General features: G+C 44.4%; 2 protein-coding genes across 4 annotated transcripts in view; both read right to left on the reverse strand.

Moving 5' to 3' along the window:
• Positions 1-1,439: 1,439 nt before the first annotated feature.
• Positions 1,440-10,253, reverse strand: LOC119159438 (uncharacterized). Its single transcript, XM_037412193.2, has 4 exons — positions 10,114-10,253; positions 6,032-6,298; positions 3,060-3,286; positions 1,440-2,375 (listed from the first exon to the last, which is right to left on the reverse strand). The coding sequence occupies exons 2-4, from the start codon at positions 6,287-6,289 to the stop codon at positions 1,667-1,669; spliced, it is 1,194 nt and encodes a 397-aa protein (XP_037268090.2). The 5' UTR covers positions 6,290-6,298; positions 10,114-10,253; the 3' UTR covers positions 1,440-1,666.
• Positions 10,254-18,466: 8,213 nt separating this feature from the next.
• LOC119159439 (chitin synthase chs-2) overlaps positions 18,467-20,211 on the reverse strand; it is a 107,173-nt gene continuing 105,428 nt past the window's right edge. For 2 of the 3 annotated variants that reach the window (XM_075865238.1, XM_075865227.1), the window contains exons 15-16: positions 19,308-20,012; positions 18,467-18,701 (exon numbers count right to left, since the gene is read on the reverse strand). In XM_075865238.1, coding sequence (XP_075721353.1) covers positions 18,559-18,701; positions 19,308-20,012 — 848 coding nt within the window. In that variant the 3' untranslated portion in view covers positions 18,467-18,558. Of the gene's footprint in view, positions 18,702-19,307; positions 20,013-20,211 lie in introns of those variants that run through there. The other variant, XM_037412195.2, reaches the window with a different exon arrangement.

A 20,211-nucleotide genomic window follows, 5' to 3' on the forward strand; every position in this document is an offset into this window, starting at 1 on the left:
GTTCATTTTCTTGTTTCCAGAAAGCGCTACGTTTTCAGTACACGCGTCCTGTTCACTGAGAGGACTGTTCATTAAGACTCGCAAAAATGAGCAGGCACATAAAGTACAAATAAATACTTTGGGCACTTTCCTCAGTCACATGCGCAACTTGAAACTGAAATGGAAAATACTATTTTTATGCAATTACTCAAAGTTTCTTTATTAGATTACTTTCAATGCTCAGGTAAGCAATAATGTCCACCGCTGCTGTGTATTCTAAAGGGAACGAAATTTTTTTCCCGACATACCACTTACTGGGGATAGCCTTTGCTGCAAAACTTGGCATGTATGTTGTTTGGTGCATATTGAAACAGGAAAATGTAGGTCTACACAAATACTATTTTCGCAGCCTTCAGTTTATGGCGTATCATAATTTTGACATGAATGCATAGATCAGAGCTAACATTACATCCCGAGACCAGATTCGTTACGACATGACGTGGCTACCTTGAGCAACTGCTCATACTACTTGGTATTTGTTTCCACACACATTGAAACAAATGCACATTTTGAAAACTTTATTTTTTCTCAAAGGCAGTGCGAAAGGAACAAAGTTGCTTGGACCCTAGTTCCAGACTTGGTCAACAAGTCATCTTACACATATGTCATAAAAGTACAATGTAAAAAAATAAGATATTCAGCTTTTTCAAGACCAGAGAAAAGGCTCTGCAATGTTTCAAAATGTCAAGCTGAGAAACATATAAAATAATCAGAGAATGTTTTCCTTCTCCATGTGAAACCACAGTGAGGCAGATAAGCCTGTTCCAAAAGGAATGCGTCGCTGCCATGAAATTCTGTGACATGGGTAGCAGTATCGAGCGCCCATTTGCGTATGCCACGTTACATACATAGTTTACATATTTTCAAGATCAGCACACACAACTAGTAATCTCAAATTTTTAAAGAACTTCATAGTTACACAATGAATTATTCTCTGCATATTCAAAATTATACAAATTCTGCTATGCAAATGATGTATTTATTGTCTATTTTGTCACCACTTTTCATAAAATTAGCTACCATACATTTGCATCAGCATACATCCTTTACCAATTGGCACGAAAAATACCACTTCAGGATAGTCAGCATATCTGCGGTGCGCTGATCGGAAACGTTACTCAGTTTCATCACAAGACCTTGCTTAATTTGCCTTGCAAGCCTCGAATATTAGATTATAAGCTTACCAGGAGTCAAAAGCTGCCCACAAAAAGATTTCTCGTATATCTTGACATCACTGTCCCTTAATTTTCACAGCACAGTGTACTTTCTGTAACAACCTGCATATTCACACACTGTGTTGATCAAAAACACTTCTGTTCTGCACTAAAGGCACTGACCCTGTTGTCTATCTCCTTGTACATACACATCCAAGCACACTCTGCCCAGCAGAGTGCCTTGACCAGCCCCAATTTCCTTGAAATGCACTCAAGCTCTAGTACTACAGCATGATAAGGTCACTTGACAGTTGCGTTTTAAAATACCAGTTTTGAAAAGTGTTCCACAGGTATCTTCCCAGAGAGCTGTCAAGTTGTAAACTGTGGCTGCTGCCTAGAAGCCAAACAATTGCAACACTCCCTCGAGCAAACTGATGTTACTTCACTAAGACCATGTTGCAGTCCAGCATCAATCACAATGTTCCGAAAGAACTTTCAAATGCATTTGGGTTTCGTTCACTTGCCACTTCGTCGTAGCTGGGTGGAGGCGTAGCGCCAACAAGCCTGTCGTCATCGTCCACATCACTGGCATCTGCCCCCACCGTCAGCAAAAAGTCTGTGTCATTCTCGGCTTGTGACGCGTTTGTGCTCGCAGCAGAGTCATCGTGAGCATTCTCGAGAGCTGTTTCAGAGTTCTCAGGGTCGATAACAATGAGCGGCAATTGGTCGCTGATGGCAACATCAGTCTCTGAGGCACTAAGGAGATCGTCTGGCAGCTCGACTGTTGTCCTCTCACAGACAGAGTTTGTTCGACTGGCTCGGTTGTTGTTGCAATTGGTCATTTCTGAACTGCACGTTACTGCAGGGGTGTCTGGCTCGTGGCACTCCGCTGTTGGCGTTGTCAGTGGAATCGCATCGAACACTTGGATGGCGGGCGCACTGGACACGCTCGTTGCCAGCGGTGATGTGGGCAGTGGAGACGTTGTGTCTTCTGCCGGTGGAGATTCGCAAAGGAGGTCTCTTTGCGTTGAAAAGTTTGTGATGGGCATTTCTGACACGGCATTCGCATCAACTGCAGTGTTGTGTTCATTCTGCTGCTCACTTTCCTGTTTCCTTGGCAGCTCAACCTGAAGGCAGGACAGGGCAGCTGAATAGCAGGGGTTCTGTGCCTCGGTACTGGTGCTGTAAGAGAAAAAAGAACAAAGTAGTTAAAACAAGGGCTTTGTGTAGTCATAGTAGCTTGGCTAATATGATGCTATATACAGTAGACTCTCAGTAAATGGAAATCTGTTTAACGGAACTGCTGTTTAAATGGAATAAACGCTTCTGATGAAATTGATTTGGTTCTTGCATTGTGAGCCCCTGTTCACCTCTCAGTAAACGGAGCTCCTGTTAAACGAAACACATATTACTGGTCCCTCCAGGTTCCGTTTAATCAGTCTCCTGTAAATAAAAATAATTTAGTTACTCTGTGGTGGTAGACTGCACTCTCCTTATGTGAATAGATGCTTGTTATGATAGAAATGGCTATGTTTAAACATTGTTTATATTACAAAAAGAAATTTCAGGGTTATACCTTCTGAAAAACCATAATGACGAGGGAACTCTGGCTTAACTATGCCAACACATTGGTTATTTCAAGAATTAAAGTCACGGCATTGAGCTTCGAAGCTTACTCGACAGCTGCTAGGCTGCTACCACAGTGGGGAAAACTTAAAAAGGACATTTTACTGGCGTAGCATGAGACTGCATTTTTTTTTACAAAGCCACCTGAATACGTTAGTCTTATCCTAGGAAGGTGAATACAAGGCAGGCTTTATAGTGAAGCACTGGCTGCTAAACACGCACGATGCAATGTTGACTGACCTGGTGTTGGTCTGTGTCGTAGGTGAGACAATGGGCAGTAGAAGGTAGCTCTGCCCATTGATGTTCATAATGTGGTTAATGGGAACACCATTTGGTGGGCGGTTTGGTTGACTTGGCGGTAGTTCGTCACATCCAGGATACAATGGAGGTAGGATGTTCAGTGACAGTTGGCTGACAGAGTACGTGGCACTCAACGGAGGAGCTGATGGCAGTGTTTCGCTGTTGGCCTGTGAAGACAAAAATGAATGTTTTATATATTGCCAAGTAGCATGCGACAATCACCTAATGCCAGATTTCGAGGAATACGTCAGGTAGGTCTAAGAAGCCACAGCCAAGTTTCAACAAAGACTGGGAGACCCTACAGAGGCCATGACACGTGATTTTCTATCAATTTTTGTCATCACGGTTAATGTTTGTGTTTTTAGAAAAAAAGCAGGTGAAATTTCAGCACATTACGTTGAGCACTCGATTTATTATTGAATATCTTTATAAACACGCTAGCAGTGTGAGAGTAGGGCAACAGTGACACACTCGCAAGCCATGACATAAGCAGCTGCTTGCTGTGCAATTGTCCGCATTTTGGCAAACAGTTGTGCTCTGTGGTCATCTGTGCATGCAGTCGAGTAGTTTCAGATTTATTCAGTTTGGCATTGAAATTTAATGTTTTGTAGCAGCTGAAACAGGACGATGATTCTGTTTCCTGCAGTACAAAAGCCATGGCAAAATGGCAGCCACCTGCGTTAAATGGGGTTTGTCACCGGCGACATTTAGGGCACATTTCGCGTTGAAATCTTCATTTTACAGCTCATCTTCATGTTTTTGTACATTGATCAAACATGAAACGGGCAGTGTTGGCGAGAAGACACTATGCCTGACGAGGTGCTGTAGCCGGTCCCAGTCAATAGAGCGCACAAAGAGCAGAGATGTACACATGTTAAAAAATTTGAAACGAAGACGCAGCCACAGCTACACACAGTTCATAAGCAATGTTAAAAAACATTCATACATCCAGACCTTCTGCAAGACTCGGCTTATAACAATAGGATATTGTAAAATTATTTTTTCAATGATACAAAGCATGAAATATGTGCAAATACTTAGCCTTGTTCAATAACAAACCACATTATTACTACTAACTAATGAAAATGTGACAAACATACATTCATGTAAATTTTAATGATAACTTGAGAGATGCCTTCTAGAGAAAAATAGTTATTTTTAAAGCATCAATACATTGTGTGTATTACTGAGCGGCTCTCTTGCACTAAGGTGATAATTGCGCGATGTGCATTCAATAGTTGTGCTAGCTTTTGGACACTATGGTACACAAAAGTTACCTCTAACTTTTGTGTACCGTAGTACACAAAAGCTAGAGGATAAATTGTGCCTGCAGATATATGTACACGCACAATGTACCCTTTATTCAATTTTTAGTCAGAAACAGCCAATTGCTGGGTGTTGTGGTGCCCTTTAAATGCACTACTGCTAATTGCAAGCATTCCATCAGTCTTTGCACGCCGCTTGAACTTCTCCATTCACAAATGCAATGCTGTTGCATCTTAAGAGGGTTATGGCTTCCATTTCAATAAATGTGACCCAACTAGCACTTCATAGAAAAATGTGGAATTTTACCAATTATTTGACATCAAATTATTTTTCCAGGCAGTCTTTGAGTGCACCGCCATTAACAAGGCGGTGCACTCAAACAATCAAGAGCTCCAATCACAGTGCTATACTCATACGACATAATGGCAAGCTTTTATATTGGAATAGTTTTCAATATAGTGTTGCCATTTCAAATTCATCAACGCACACACAAACGAGCAAATTATTATGACGTGTCCATATTTTAATTCTTCTTAATGTGCACAAAAGACAAGGACAAGAAAGAGACAGACGAGCGCTAACCCTCAACTACGTTAACCAGCATACAAAGTTGAAATATGCATACGTACCAGCTCGCCCAGCTATTAGTTTTACTGTAGATGTGTACATACATCAATGACGCTTTAGACAACAGGTTGCCAAAGTTCCTATTGCAACACATTTCAGTCACAGCATCATATGAAAAACTTCTATATTTTATTTGATGTTTATGACTTAGCAGGATAATCTCTAGAAGAGTCATTATATTTATGTCAACTTTTACATTTTCGAACAGACTCAAAGTGGGTTCCGCAAGCCCCTCCTCAGGGTCACTCATATATATTTTTTTTTTTTTTTTTGGTTCCACACTTCCCCACTCAACTCACTTAGATGGCGATCTCAAGGTGTGATCCATCTAGAGAATTTCCGTTATTTCACCCAAGCGTCAATAAGCACATCTCAGTGCGTCATAGAGATGTGCAAGTTATGAAATCCCGCCAGCAGTTTGTAGTCAACCATACTTCGAAAATGGGACGCGTAAAGGCTTAAATCTTTGGGGCTTTATATTACTACCATGTGCTTTCCATCTATTTGAGGATAGGTGCCGCTAGCATACGCGAAAAGTCCGAAGATTCAAAAATTAAAAAAAAGAATTATTGCACATCATGTGAGCACGCATTCTCAACACTAGCCTATCTGAAAAATAAGCACGAGAATCGACTGAATCCAGCAGCCAACATGTGGTTGGCACTGAGTGTGACTGAGCCTCGGATCGATTTCTTGGCATTTAATATAGCTCAGCAGGGTTCCCTTGCACCAGCATGGACTAATATACAATGAACAATTCTACTTTGGAGTGGTCCCAGAGCAGAACCGAGGCTGCACCAGGTTCCCAAGAGAACCCCCTCGAGCTATCTTTGGAACCTCTGCATATGCTTAGCAAAGATTTTCTCAACCAAATTCCTCTTTATTTGGGGTGTTTTTCACCTCTGGCAAAAGGTATGGTGACCATTTTCACACTATTAATGTTGGCAATGGCGACTACACTGACAACACTTTTGTTAGGCCTTGAAAAACACAAAATAGGACAATGAGTGCAGCCTCACCATGTGCAAACTACCGTTTCCCCGCTTGCCATGAACCGGTCTCCCGCTCTCCCTACTGCAGAAGGGCACCGCAGCCGCAATGAGGACTAGTAGCGACCCAATGCCAGACACAAGAAGCCAGTTGTAGTCCCAGTTGTGGAAGGCCAAGAAGATGCCTCCGATCACCAGCACTGATGCTACTAAACCCAGCAAGAGACCTGTGCAGTTTGGGCTGCTGCACGAAAATGCACTGCTCCGGGACTGCTCTCGTGAAGGCATGGTGGATGCCTGCCAAATGAAACAAACAGCCTTCCTAAATTCCACGTACACATCTCAACACTCTTGCCAAGACTTACTCAAAAACTAACAAAGGACAGCTATGATTCATCAACAGCTAGTGTCATTTTTATGAAGCAATAGCATAGCTGTATAGTGAAAAGGAAATTATATACATATAATTCCAAGTTTCAGATGGCTGAAATCAAACAATGGCTTTATTAATATTTTACACCCAGCGATTTACTCATAAAACTAAAAGACATGGATGAAGCAAAGGGAAGCCATAACAGGAACTGATTTCACACCAAAGCTTATTCAAGTATTTATTTTGAGCCATTTATTACCCACCATAGAAGTCTACAAAAATGTAGCAACCGTAAAGCTTGCCTTCTTGCTTTCTCCGATTTACTTGAACGAATCTGAAAATGAGCATGATGCAGGCCCGTAGCCAAAGGGGGGCCTCTCGAAATTTAGACGGTGGGGGGAAGTTTAGGGAGAATAAATAATGAGAATATGTGTCTTTCAAGACCTTCCACACGTGCCCCCCCCTTCCCCCCACCTGCCTTCAGAAAACAATTCCTGGCTACGGGCTCGGCATGGCATTGCATCTGCATGTGTAGGCTACACAGGTGACTGACTGCCGTATTTCAGATTTTGCAAGTGTTCTTCGCTTCATTGCTTACTTGCCCAATTAAAATTGGCGTGGGACATGGTTCAAATGCAGGTAAAGAACCCCTCATGCTGGGACCTGTCTATTGTGCATAGTGTTATCGTGAGAGTCATGTCTATGGCGAACTGTCCTTGTAAGTTAGAGCAGAAAAGGTGACCATGCTGTCATTACCTGAAGGATCGTGCTGCCTTATCAAACAATTATCTTTACAGAATCGCTAAGGGCTTATTACAATCCTCGAAACTTTCTATCACATTTATATTTGCTTAAAATGTATTGCAATAGGATGGAAAGGTGGGGCTAGTTGGTAATTCATAATTGTTCAGCGAACTGGGAGCGCGGGGGAGTGAGCGCTTGTGCTATGTGCCTCATCCTAGTTCCGTGTGTGTGTTCCTCCCGCGCTCCCAGTTTGCTGAACAATTCTGCTTAAAATGTGTCATACCAACATGCTCAAGCTTATGCAATCAGAATTAGCATTTGTGAGTGACTTGTGTTCAAGAGATTATGCCAACCTTTTTAATATACCTTACTGCTGTCATAGCTGGTATGTGACATATCTAAAAACTGAAAACTAAGCAACGTGTTAAAAAATTTTTGAGGCCATGCTAGGTTCAATAAAAGTTTGGTCTGTATGTTAACTATTGGTAGATAAGTAAAACTGTGGTATGCTAATAAAGATAATTAACGGTTCGCCTATGAACAAAATCTATGCATTCATACACCTGAACTTAGCACAAAAAAAGAAAACACTGATGGGCCAATACTTCAAGCGGGGTAGCTTTTATATAAATTTCTTGTAATTTGTTTTCCTAAAAATGCTCCTTATATAGTTGTTTTGCACCCGTAAAGAGGATGAGCTCATAGGATGCTTATTTTTCAGCTGTGAACTTATTTGATGCATAATATTTCCTTTTTTGTGGATATTTACTATTTCAAATGCCAGTACAACTACGTAGCTTGTATTCAAAATGGTGACATATATTTATGGGGCAATGGAGTATACACTACTGAAGTGTGCCTATCCGGGCTCATATACGGGCACAGAACAGTGAACTTGACTAATAGCCATGAATTGGTGTGCCACTGCTAGTTCAAACTATAAGTTAACCATTGCAGTGCTGTTAAGTCCTTTTTTTCATAATGAAAAATGGATTTATTTTCATTTAGTCACAAAGAATCAGTGTACATGTTGAGTGATTGCTCAGCATGTTATGTAGTTAATTATTTATCTACACTATATAATAGTGAATTACAGATGCACACATCAGCTTAGGGCTGAGTACAGGCTACTTCATTTGTGCAAAGAACCAGCTGCTTTCCTCAGTGACCGTAAAGCTATTGTAATGTAGCCCTACATTCGTTATTAGATCTTAAATTAGTTACCATCAACAGTAACAGGGGATGTAGCAGTTTTTTTTTTGGGGGGGGGGGGGGGGGGCTCTTTTTGAAAGGGCCATTTCTTGCTCCATATGCCATGGGGAAAAAAATTTTGGAAAGGGGGGAGCAGTGCACCACCCTCTGGCCATGCAACTGCACAGAGATTTAGCCTGGATTTAGTTTTCTTTGGGGAAAATGTGGGTTCGGGATCTCATATTTATATGTGCATGCATATTGACGTTCATGTATATGTAAGATACACACGTACAAACTGAATATTTCAATAGGAGGAATGTGTAATAATGCACAGACACGTGCCCTGTGCCCCTGTCTTGTTTAGAGGCTCTCTTCAATAATTGTACATCTGTACCAACTTGCTTTAATTTTCATGTAAATTTCACAGGAGAAAGGCTGAAAGGGCACCACTCACTCTTCCTGTAGTTCTTCCCTGGCACCCAGGAAAAAAAGAATTTGCAGAATTTCCTTGGTTTGTGCTACAGCACAAAGGATTGCTTCAGGAGAATGCAAACGTCATACAACTGTGTTTATGTCAATGCACATCACATGAAAAGCACAAAGTCACTTTGAGGGCCTGCGTACTTCGTAGAGCCTAGCAACACCAGTTGCTTTATGACAACAATTTGACGTCTTCAGCCAATGAGCTCCCCACAGTTGGCTATTTCAAGAGCGGTTCCTCGCCATATCTGCACACAATAGGTCTCGGCGTCATCGGTTTTGTGGCAGTCGTCGCGACGGCCATTCACCCTTTATTCGGCCCAATCAACCATGTATTCTTCCGAGAGCTTCCGAACCGAAAATAACTCGCTCTAGACCCCACCACGGGCCCCCTTTGCCCGTGCAAGCCCTGGCCTGCAGGCAGCGTGTGTGCTCCGAGAGACATATATCCCTTCTCTTCTCCAATTTATGACTATTGTTTTTCGAGCGTTGTTAAGTCTTTGTTTCACGCCTGCAAGCAACCGAAACTACAGTTTTTTTTTTTTTTTTATCTCGAGAAACTTCGCACTCTGCTCTGTCTCTGGTGATGTATGGTGCCTTCCGATCGAAAATAGTTCTGCCGTCGGTAGAAGTCGGCGTGAAGAATGAACGCGATCAGCGAAAAAAAAAAAAGTTAAATTTCAGGGTGACGATGCTGTTCCCGCGATGCCAAGTACAGAGCGCTAGCGATCGACTACAACGATACGCTCCAGATGTGGAAAGCAGCTGACAAGTTTAGCGCGGCAACGATAATACCCAACAGCTTATCACACGAAAGCCCAGCACTTGTATCTTGCCGGAAGTAACGATGCAAGCCCGATAGCCAAGCTTTAAGAATGGTGCGTCCAACGAGGCGAGTAAGAAAAGGAGGGCACGCAAGTGACAAGACTCTGCCCGGCCAGTTGCGCTTCATTTGATGACCCCGTCTTGACCGTTGCGGGTCAAGTGCGCCCTCGACACTCGAGACACAAGCCCCAGTTTTAGCGACGGCTAACACGTGTGAAAGTGGTATTCCATAAGTAACGCTTCCGCGACATGAGTGCGCTTCCCGTGAGTCATCCGCTTGAGACATTACGGAACGGGTCAGAAGAAGCGAGTCTACATGTCGTTATGGGCGACAAGTCATTTATGCCCTTCGCCATGAGTGAAACGACTGAAAATACACGATGACAACCTAACTTTCGAAATTACCTGCACCGAGAAACAGCGAGCGATCAAGGCAACCACCAAGTCCACAGGCGAAAGGCAGCGCACATGGGCCGAGTGAGTGAAGAACGCTTACCGGACGTCAACAAACGTGGCAACAGAAGTTCGCCGGGGGGGCCACCGCTCCCGGAGCTTTGAACTCCGAGCTAGCACCGAGGGACGAACTTCGCTCTCCAGCGTGGTTCGTCGTGGAGGCCCTCAGCCGCTCGGCGAATCTGCACATCCCATGCTCTTGACACCCGAAGCTGTATCGGTAAGCTCGGATTGCGCAGACGTCGTCTCGGGTTCGCGCCGTCAGGTACGCCGTTGTTCGTCACAGGGGCTATACAGACAAACAGGTTTTGAGAGCGTTGTGCCCCTCCAACCTTCGGCGACGGCAGCAGCGGCTAGATCGTGAGCGCTAAGTGCCACCAGCATCCTCTCCCGCCGCCAGGCCAGCCGGTCGTTTCAAGTTAAAGGGAGTGAAAAAGATAAACATAATCACAAGTACGCGAAGACTCGAGACGGCGCGCGTAGGAGCCGGCCGGGTGCTGCCATCTATTTGCGTACAGGCGAGGCGCATGACCAAGGGCGGCGAAGTGGGTTGGTTCTCCTCTCTCAACAGCTTGCCGTCTCTCTGCGGGCGCACCGTGGTCTGGCGTCGTGTGCGCGGAAACCGCAGTTGACACATCGCGGGAACACGCGGCCGGACCCGTAGCGTGGGAGTTTGTTGTTGAAGCTAGCGATCTGCAGCTAAACGTGGTAGGCTCATACGAAACTATTGCAATACTCGCGAGGTACTCCTGTGCCGCCCGATTGATAAGTATATGAGGCATCCTGTCGTCGCGCGTCAGATTTGCTCGCGGCTGGGATGCTTAATGCTTGCAGCCCTTGTTTTTAACAATGGGTAACTAAAACAGCACTTTAGATTTTGTAAGCATTTAAGAATTAACGGGGTTGTATGAACGCCTGACTTGCGGTGCAGTTCTACACACTGCGGTGCTATCTTGGCTATCTTGTAAGGGTGTGCGAATATTCGAAATTTTGGAATAACTAATCGAATAACGTTCTATTCAATTCAGTACTCGAATTAAATAAGGTATATTCGAAATGCCCGATAGTTTTTGAACAATCAGCAAGGGAAAAAAACTGCTTGAGAGAACAAAATAAGAATAACGAGGAGTAACTTTTCTTGCTTTCATTATCTAATCACCCCAGATGCATGCGGCACTATCCACGCATCCCCGTGATGGGGCGCCTTTCCTGGCTACGGGCCTGCATCCTCGCCATATTGATCACAGCACGAAGGGCACGAAGGGATCACAGCACCGAAGCAACAGTGTCAGCAATAAACTATCTTCACCATGACATTCATGGCAATGTTAACTCATGAAAATTGCTTAATATTTAATTATATGTTTCAGTTTCATTTAAAAGCTGTTGAATAAGAATTAACTTGAATAATTTAGTCACCGCTATATTTCAGCTTGCTGTTAAAAAATAGAAGTTTCCAGGTACTGCTGAATTTAAATAATCGTGGTATTTTTTCTGTCGCTTAAAAAGTAATCGTAATGTTCCTTTGTTAAAGCCTGTGAACATTTCCTTCAAATAAAATATGGAACTCTTGGGCTGTTTTCAAAAATTGTCTCTTTACCAGTCTAGGATTTCTTTGAAAATTGCTGATGAAATACTGTTCAAATACCATTCGAATAGTATTTAATTTTGCCCCGCCATGGCAGTCTATTGGTTACATATGGCGCTCGACTGCTTACCAGAAGGTCGCGGGATGGAAACCCGGCTTGACTTTCGATGTAGATGAAATTGTTTATTTAGATTTAGCGGCTCGTTTAATAACACCAGATGGTCGAAATTTCCGGAGCCCTCAACTACGGCGTCCCACAGTCATATTGCCACACGGCCTGCTTAGGCGAGATCCACGAGTGAAATAGGACAAAGACGATCTATCTAAGCTGCTGCTTGGCTAGCCGACTCAACGAGCCCCTTAAATCAAGTTTGTAGTCAGAAACGTGACAATATCGTGGTTTCGGAATGTTGAACACCAGATATTATAATTATTGGTATTTCATTCTTATTCGTGATTGATTCGGCATCGTCGCTATACGATTGGGTTTTAAAATTCACTATTCGCACACTCCTACTATTTCGACTTCGAATGTAACAGCGACACCAGTGATGTCATGGAGTGAATGCGCATACTTTCTATGTACATATTCAGATATTCTGCTAGAAATGATTGAAAGTAAATTGGTCATGTTGGACTTTCCCTATTAGTGATTCAAATGCAGTGCATTCCGTCCGAGTCTTTCTAGTGCAGAGTGTGTGCACACCATCAAGGCTGCCTGCCATCGTGTTAGATATTTAGCACAGCGAAATGCTACGCTTCCTCTTTGTCTCCAGAAGCGCAGTTGAAGCTGTGAATCGTGCAACGAGAATGGCGTACTTTGACGTCATTGGTATCTTCATGAGAAGCGCGAAAGTGGCTCCACCACTTACCTGCTATAGTGGGTTCAAGAAAAAAAATGTCGGGTGTGGGGACGGTGATGATCTTCAGTTACAAACAACATGACTGTTTCTCCCTTGAAGGTTTTCCTGGAAAACCGTAAATAAATCGCGAGCTGTTATAAAGACCACGTTATCTTTCGTTTGACAGCCATTGAGAAGTTTCCTTTCTTTCAGTCACCCTCTGCACGAATGTGATCAATTGCTTATAGTACGCGTTTTCATAGTGAATAATTCGTTGCATTCCAGGTGGCTGACCTCACACCCGTCTACCTCTTTTTTTCACGGCAGAGTCGTTCAGTTCATAACTCTGAGCTGAACAAAGGCAGTATCGACTTCTTAAACAACACTATCATTTTAAACACAATTGTGCCTGTGTGTAGGCATACGCAGTGATACTACACCATCAGGATCCGACGTGGTAGGCCGCGCTTAGTACATCATACACGTTCAAGTGCATGCACGGGGCGCTTTGGGCAAACCATGTTAGCTGGCTGAAGCAGCGACAGTAGTATGTGCTGATATACCGAGTGGTCAAAGTTAAGCTTTATTGTATTTTTTTTTTTTCAAATTATGAGCTTGAAGGCACGTGAGAACCACTTGTGCAATTAAGTGGCCAGGGGGACACGAAGTTGGTTGATAACTACTTCTGTCAGCAGCCTTAATAACTAAAAATTATAATTAACTTTTTACCGGCTGGGGTAATTTGGCACGTTTATATTTTAAAAAATTGGCCCAAATCTACATGTTACACTGTAAATGTCGTCAAAAGACGATAGTCTAGCGTCTGGAGAGAGTGAAAAAAAACGTTTATTTCATATTCTGCGCAAGAAAATTTGTGAATGGTATTCTGAAGGCGCTGCGTTAGAGTGCCTGGAGCGTGTAGCGGAGGCAAACAAGCGCATCTAGGCACGTCAGACACAAGCGCCATCTGGCAGTTATCTTCGAAAACAAAGGCGCGCGCGACCGCGGAGAAAGATGCGTGCCAGTCTCGGAGGTGATAAGGTGTAGAATGCAAAGCGACGGGCAGGTGTCACCACCGTGTCGTCGTAGCAAAGCGTTGGAAACACCTTCTTGAGCATCGCGTTGCACAGTCAGCACAGCGCTGCTGATGATGATGTTTGATGTTTTGTGGCGCAAGGGCCATTTCACGGCCAAAGAGCGCCAGTTCATCTTACTAAAAATATGGACAATGATTGTGATAAGCGGCTGTATAAGGGCTATAAAATTCCTCGCGGTAAGGCGGGTAAGAACATACAAGTAATAAAATCATGACCATGCCGTGAAAGGTGTGTGTGGTGTGAATAGATGACAAAAGTTGGTGATAAAAGACGATGGTGGATATGTATGGCATTAGCACAAGTGCCTCGCTCGTTCATACCCTTGCGTCCAAGGGCCGTGAGGCAAGTGCTTTCTTGTGTAGCCACCGCAGCAAAAACCTCTCTGGAGAGGTCGTGCTACGGAATGCCCGGGTATATGATATGAAAACTATGAATTTCTTTTAAAAACGCTAACAATGATTTATGACTAAAAAGCGGTTCCCTACCGACGAACATTACAGGGTGTAAAGGTATATGTTGTCGGTAGGGTAATGGAAAATATTGTTTTCTTAGAGTTTCTAAGTGTTTGCACTGGATTAACATGTGAAGGACTGTTAATGCTTCACCACATCTGTCACACAATGGTGGATCGTCACCAGACAAAAGATAAGTGTGTGTCGCGTATGTGTGTCCTATCATGAGTCTCGTTAGTATTACCTCTGTATGACGCGATTTCGATACGGGCAGCCAATGACCAAGGTGTGGCTTAATAACGTGTAGTTTGTTGTGTGTGTGTGTCTCCCACTTGCTCTGCCAGTATACCCTGAGGTTTCGTTTGAGAGACGGCTTAAGATCAACGGCCGGGATTGATATGGGTGTAGGGGCAGTGCTTTTGTGGACGGATGCAGCGAGCTGATCCGCCCTCACGTTGCCTTGAATCTCACGGTGCCCTGGCACCCAGCACACTACAACATGTTGTTTGAGTGTGTAGAGTGCGCACAAAATGGAGTGAAGTGGACAAGGACTGGGTTTTTGTGTTTTTTAAGAGTGTGCATAGCCGTTACCACACTGAGGGAGTCCGTATAAATTACTGCTTTTTGTATTTGTAATTGCTTGATGTGTTTAGCCGCCACAAGTATCGCATAAGCTTCCGCTGTGAAGATACTTGTGCCTGGATGTAGAGGGCCAGCATCCGAAAAGGATGGGCCGACAGCAGTGTAGGAGACAGAGGAGTTAGACTTGGAGGCATCTGCAAAGAACTCAGGACGTGTGTATTTGTGTTGAAGTTCCAGGAAGTATGTTCGGATATGGGCAATAGGCGCATGTTTTGTAACTTCTAGAAAAGACACATCGCAGCCTATAGTCTGCCATTGCCACGGTGGCGGGTATGCTACAGGAGCCATTAAACTGTGTTCAAGTGAGACCCCAGTTTCCTCAGGAGACCACCTGGGAACACCGAGTGCTGATGGCACCAAAAGCCATCGGCCATACCATGCTGAATGCGCCGGTTCTCGTCTGATCACCTCAGCTAGACTCTTCAGGCGAACTGAGAAGGGCTGCCTCATCGAAGGCCTGTTTTGAAACAGAGTTGAGCTCGACAAATCATTAATAGTAGAGTATGAGGGGTGCTTCGTATCTGCTTTCACCTTAAGGAAATAAACAAAGGACATGTAAGTTCTCTGCAGATGAAGCGACCACTCATTTGACTCAACATAAAGGCTTTCTACGGGGCTGGTGCGAAAAGCACCCGTAGAAAGGCGGATGCCCAAATGGTGCACGGGGTCCAGCATCTTCAAAGCACTTTGAGTCGCAGACTGATAAACAACGGCCCCATAATCTAAGCGGGTGCGAATGAGGCTTCTATATAGGTTCATGAGACATTGCCTGTCACTACCCCACCTAGTACGTGACAACACTTTCAAAACATTCATGGCTTTTAACCATTTTGTTTTTAGATACTTGATGTGCGGTACGAAGGTCAACCTGTTGTCCAAGATTAATCCTAAGAATTTATGCTCCGTATTAACAGACAGACGTTGCCCGTTCAGTTCAATGTCGGATTCTGAGTGCATGCCTCTCTTTCGGGAGAACAAGACACACGTGCTTTTTTGTGGGTTCAGTCGGAATCCGTTTTCCTCTGCCCATTTGGAGACCTTGTTTAAACCCAACTGAACCTGCCGCTCACACATCGCCAGATTGCAAGATCTAAAGCCAAGCTGGACGTCATCGACATATGTACAATAAAACATATTGCGAGGAATGGACAAGCGCAAGGAATTCATTTTGATGAGAAAAAGTGTGCAGCCAAGTACATCACCTTGTGGCACGCCTGTTTCCTGGACAAATATTTGGGAAAGAACCGTGCCCACTCGGACACGGAATGTCCGGTTTGACTGGTAATTTTCGATTATGTGAAACATTCTTCCGCGCACGCCAAGGTGGGACAGGTCTCTTAGAATTCCAAAATGCCATGTTGTATCATAAGCCTTTTCGATATCGAGGAATACAGAGAGAAAATATTGTTTATGGACGAAGGCGTCCCTGATCTGTGCTTCGATACGAACAAGTTAAAGAACTTTTATATTTCACCAACGTAATATCCATTACGGAGTACGCCTGCGCCGTGTGGGACCCACAATTTGAAAATTTATGTACACTGCTAGAACGCGTCCAGAACCGCGCCGCCCGATTTGTAACTAAAAATTATAGTTTTCGCACTAGCATTACATTACTTAAATCAGAGTTGGGCTGGGAAACACTAAGTAAACGTCGGTTGCGTCACAAACTTGAACTACTATATCGTATTTATTTCAATAAGACTGGTCTTGATCCTAAAATTTTCTTACTAACCCCGTACTTTGTATCTAAGCGACGCAACCATGAATGGAAAATTCGTGAGATTGATTGCCGTACTGACGTGTACAAGGGTTCTTTCTTTCCCCATTCCATTGAGGCCTGGAATAAACTACCAGGTAATATTGTTAATTGTACATCTGATGCTCTGTTTCACACGTTTTTGTCGCACATGTAAATTTTTCATTGTGGCACTGCTTGTACATTTGACGCGCTATTGTGCAGATTTGTACCACTTATTCTCATGTCAGTTCTCTTTTTCCTTTTTTTTCCCCATACGATGAATCGTATTCATGTATTTGCATATACCTCCCTGCTGTAATGCCTTGTTGGCGCTGCAGGTAAAATGAATAAATGAATAAATAAATGAAGGTGGTCTGTGGTGGATCTACTTTCTCGAAACCCGCACTGAAATGGGTCGAGCAAATTGTTTGTTTCTAGGATATGTACAAGTCGGCAGTTTATCAATTTTTCGAAGACTTTGCACAAACAGCTTGTAAGTGCAATAGGCCTATAACTCGAAGGTAAAGAAGGGTCCTTACCCTCTTTCAAAATGGGAATAATAATAGCCTCTTTCTAGGAGGTATACGGATAGTGCCCGAAAACCAGATAGCATTGTGCAAACAAAGTAAGGTTTTTCGTGTTTCGATTGGTAGGTTTTTTAACATTTCATACACCACACGGTCAGAACCTGGGGCCGAGGTACTGCAGGAGTTTAGAGACGTTCGCAGCTCAGCTAGACCGAAAGCTTGGTTATATGCCTCGTATCTAGTGCATTTGTGTTCGAGTTTCTGCTTTTCTATTCTTGTTCTGTATTTTTGGAAAGTGTCAGTATAGTGGGATGAGCTGGACACCCGTTCGAAGTGTCAACCGAGGAAGTTTGCCTGATCTTCCAAGGTATCACCCTGGGTGTTTAAGAGTGGAAGTGTGTGTACTTGTTTTCCTGCTATCCTACCGACTATGTTCCAGACTTTAGCCTCCTGTGTGTATGGATTGATCCCTGACAAAAACTTCTGCCAGCTTTCTCTTCTGGTCTGCCGACGCGTTCTCCTGCCTTGAGACTATTTTCTTGAAGGCGTCAAGATTTTCGGCTGTCGGTGAGTTCCGAAGCAGCCTCCAAGCTCTGTTTTGCTGTTTGCGCGCGTTTCGGCCAGTCAGCACAGCGCGATAAACGCTACTGTCCTTAGAGTTGCTTGTGTGTGCCTCTTCTAGTATAAAGGCAGACATACAAAACATAGACGTGTTGTTATGGCGCCGCAGATATGCGAAATATTTGCTTTTTTAATTGAAAAACGCACAACTATGAACGCTAAACCTTGAGCAATATTGGCGGGCACTGCGGATGGGGTTGGCCGTTTGGTGCAGTTTGAGGTATTGTTAGGGCGGACAAACAGACAATTGTACAGACAAATGGACACACAGACAGACAGACAGACCAATTTTTTTCCGTCGAAGGTCCCCAAGAAAGACTATCGTCTTTAAAAATGTAGGCAGTGATGTTTGTACACAGTGTCAATTTTTCTAGCACACCTGTGCTCCGAGATATCCGTCTCCAAAGCTTATTTGTCTTTCGCACGGTTACGCATTAAAGAGGACGAGGGTCCGCACAAAGTTTCTCCCTAAAGTGGCGCATCTGTTGCGTGGGGTGTTTAGCGTGTGAAGAGGGTGGAAGCGTAGGCATACATGATAACAATTACCCTTTTTCAATGTAAACATGCCAATTCACCGCTGCCAGTAAAAAGTAAACTAATAAATTTTAGTCAATTGGGTTGCTGACAGCGATAATTATCCCCTACCTTTCCGTACCCCTGGCCGCTTAACTTATTTGCACGAGTGGTTTTCACGTGCCTTCGAGCGCCTAATTAAAAAAACAGAAAGATTAACCTGGAACCCCCGGATATACGCGTGCGCACGGGGAAGGGGGATGAAGTCTGTCACATACAAGCACTTAACAGGAAGGGACGCTGCAGTCATTGAGCCTTCCGTCTCCCCTGCGCACGCTTATGTCTGTGAGCTTTCTTTCTATGCACCATGGTATTTGGTTTGTGCGGCGCTCACAACCACGTCAACATTTTTATTCTGTAAAACGATTTGTTCATGTCATGTCATTTGGGCCCGCTCAGCTGCTGTCATCTGTATGATGAGACAGTACGCTGTAACTTTCTTGACCGGCGAGATAACGAAGGGTCGCTCCCGCGATGGCGTAGCATAGCGGCCAGAGTTTGTCGACTTAGTGTGCGCTTCAAGCCATTCGTGCCCGTCTCGGGAAGCACTGCATGGAAAGAGAGGATTTGGTCATGTTTGGCGCATTGTTGTTCCTTACGTGCAACTGCTACCAAAACCAAGTCCCATCCGAATCTCTAGAACAGTTGCATACATATTTACCGAGCCATGTGAATCACACTCGACCTGTTTGTCATGACAGGACAGTTTACGCATCCCCCTTACCACCTCGTATTTATCTTTGCTTTCGTTTCAACGGCAGAATTTCGGATAACCATCACAGTCTTCCCGGCTGTGCCCTGCTCTCAAACTGCGTTTCCTTGAAGACATCCAGTTGCCTTGTTCGCCATGAAAAGCAGGAAACGGTAAGTTTACCTCCATATTTTACTTCCTTTTAAATTCCGAGCACTTAATCGAGCACGCATTACGGCCAGAACAGCTGCTGTGACGTGAAAGTTACAGTAGTCCAATAACATCCGCGTATTATCCATAAAATGGCCCAATCCACAATCAGTGACACCTTTCCGCCGCTGCTAAGAGATTTGGCCCTGCTCATACCGCGCTCCTGCTCGAGTCAAGTGCGTGACGTAAGACGACGGAGTGACCGACGTTAATTTAGTAACGTTGGTGGGGACCGTAGCGGATGAAAACTTACGCTCGGTGTTATCTCCGCGATTCATGTTGTTGAGGTTGCGAGTGAGGACGAATTCCAGGTCCAGCGTCCTCGGACTTCGCCACGTCTCCTCGCCGGGAGCGCCGCCGTTGGCCAGAGGCAGGTCTTCGATTGTTTCGGGCGTCTGTAGCTCTTTGAAGGCGGTCAGGTGACTCACGTAGCTCTCCCTGGGCTCGTTCGAGTCCAGGATAGAGACGGACGCCAGCACGTGCGAAAAAGTGTGAAAACGATGTATCACCATGCCACACACTTGCAAGAACAAGATGAAGGCGAAGAATGCGATGAACCCCATGCCCAGAGGTTCGAGGTGCTGGTAGTTGGATTTCACGACGACGAACTCGGCGGAGGGCACGTAGCCAATGGTCACGTTGGCTGTCAGAGGCCACTCAATGTACAACGTGCTCTTGTGGTGCTGGAGCAGCACGATGACCAGGACGTACATTGCGTTGCAGAAGAGCAGTGCTGATGCGACGCTGTTCCGGAGAGCGTCGAGTTTGCCCTGCATCTCGTGCACCGCGGACGCATCTTTCGCTTTCTCCGGCTCCAAGAATTCCGTGATGAGGGAAGTCCAGAAGCTGTCTTCCTCCGGTTCCAAGGTGGCGTGTATGCAGTGCCTCAGTGTGGCATGACTGCGCCAGACCGAGTGGTCACACTCTGCTGCTGCACCCTGAGATGCCGAGGAAATACCTGCACATGAAAAAGTATTTATTCATTTGCTCAGCACTCTACACTGTTGTGAAGTCTTTCAACGCAAATGTGAGCTCATCGCACTGAACCAGTGACAATCGAGTACCGCTGTTAAGTTTGAAGTCGTGGGTATAATCCCGGATGCGGCGCCAGCTTTTCGATGTGAGCAAAGTGAAAGAAAAGATGAATAAAAAAAGAC

The sequence above is a fragment of the Rhipicephalus microplus genome, chromosome 1 (assembly GCF_043290135.1).
Source record: "Rhipicephalus microplus isolate Deutch F79 chromosome 1, USDA_Rmic, whole genome shotgun sequence".
Taxonomy (NCBI): Eukaryota; Metazoa; Arthropoda; class Arachnida; order Ixodida; family Ixodidae; genus Rhipicephalus; species Rhipicephalus microplus.

What these genes read in the sequence shown, in the direction of transcription:
- LOC119159438 (XM_037412193.2), bottom strand. Translation starts at nt 6,289, where the DNA reads ATGCCTTCACGAGAGCAGTCCCGGAGCAGTGCATTTTCGTGCAGCAGC. An exon ending in GAAACGGTAGTTTGCACATG is followed by an intron (nt 3,287 to 6,031) that starts GTGAGGCTGCAC and finishes TTGTCTTCACAG; the next exon opens with GCCAACAGCGAAACACTGCC. An exon ending in ACGACACAGACCAACACCAG is followed by an intron (nt 2,376 to 3,059) that starts GTCAGTCAACAT and finishes TTTCTCTTACAG; the next exon opens with CACCAGTACCGAGGCACAGA.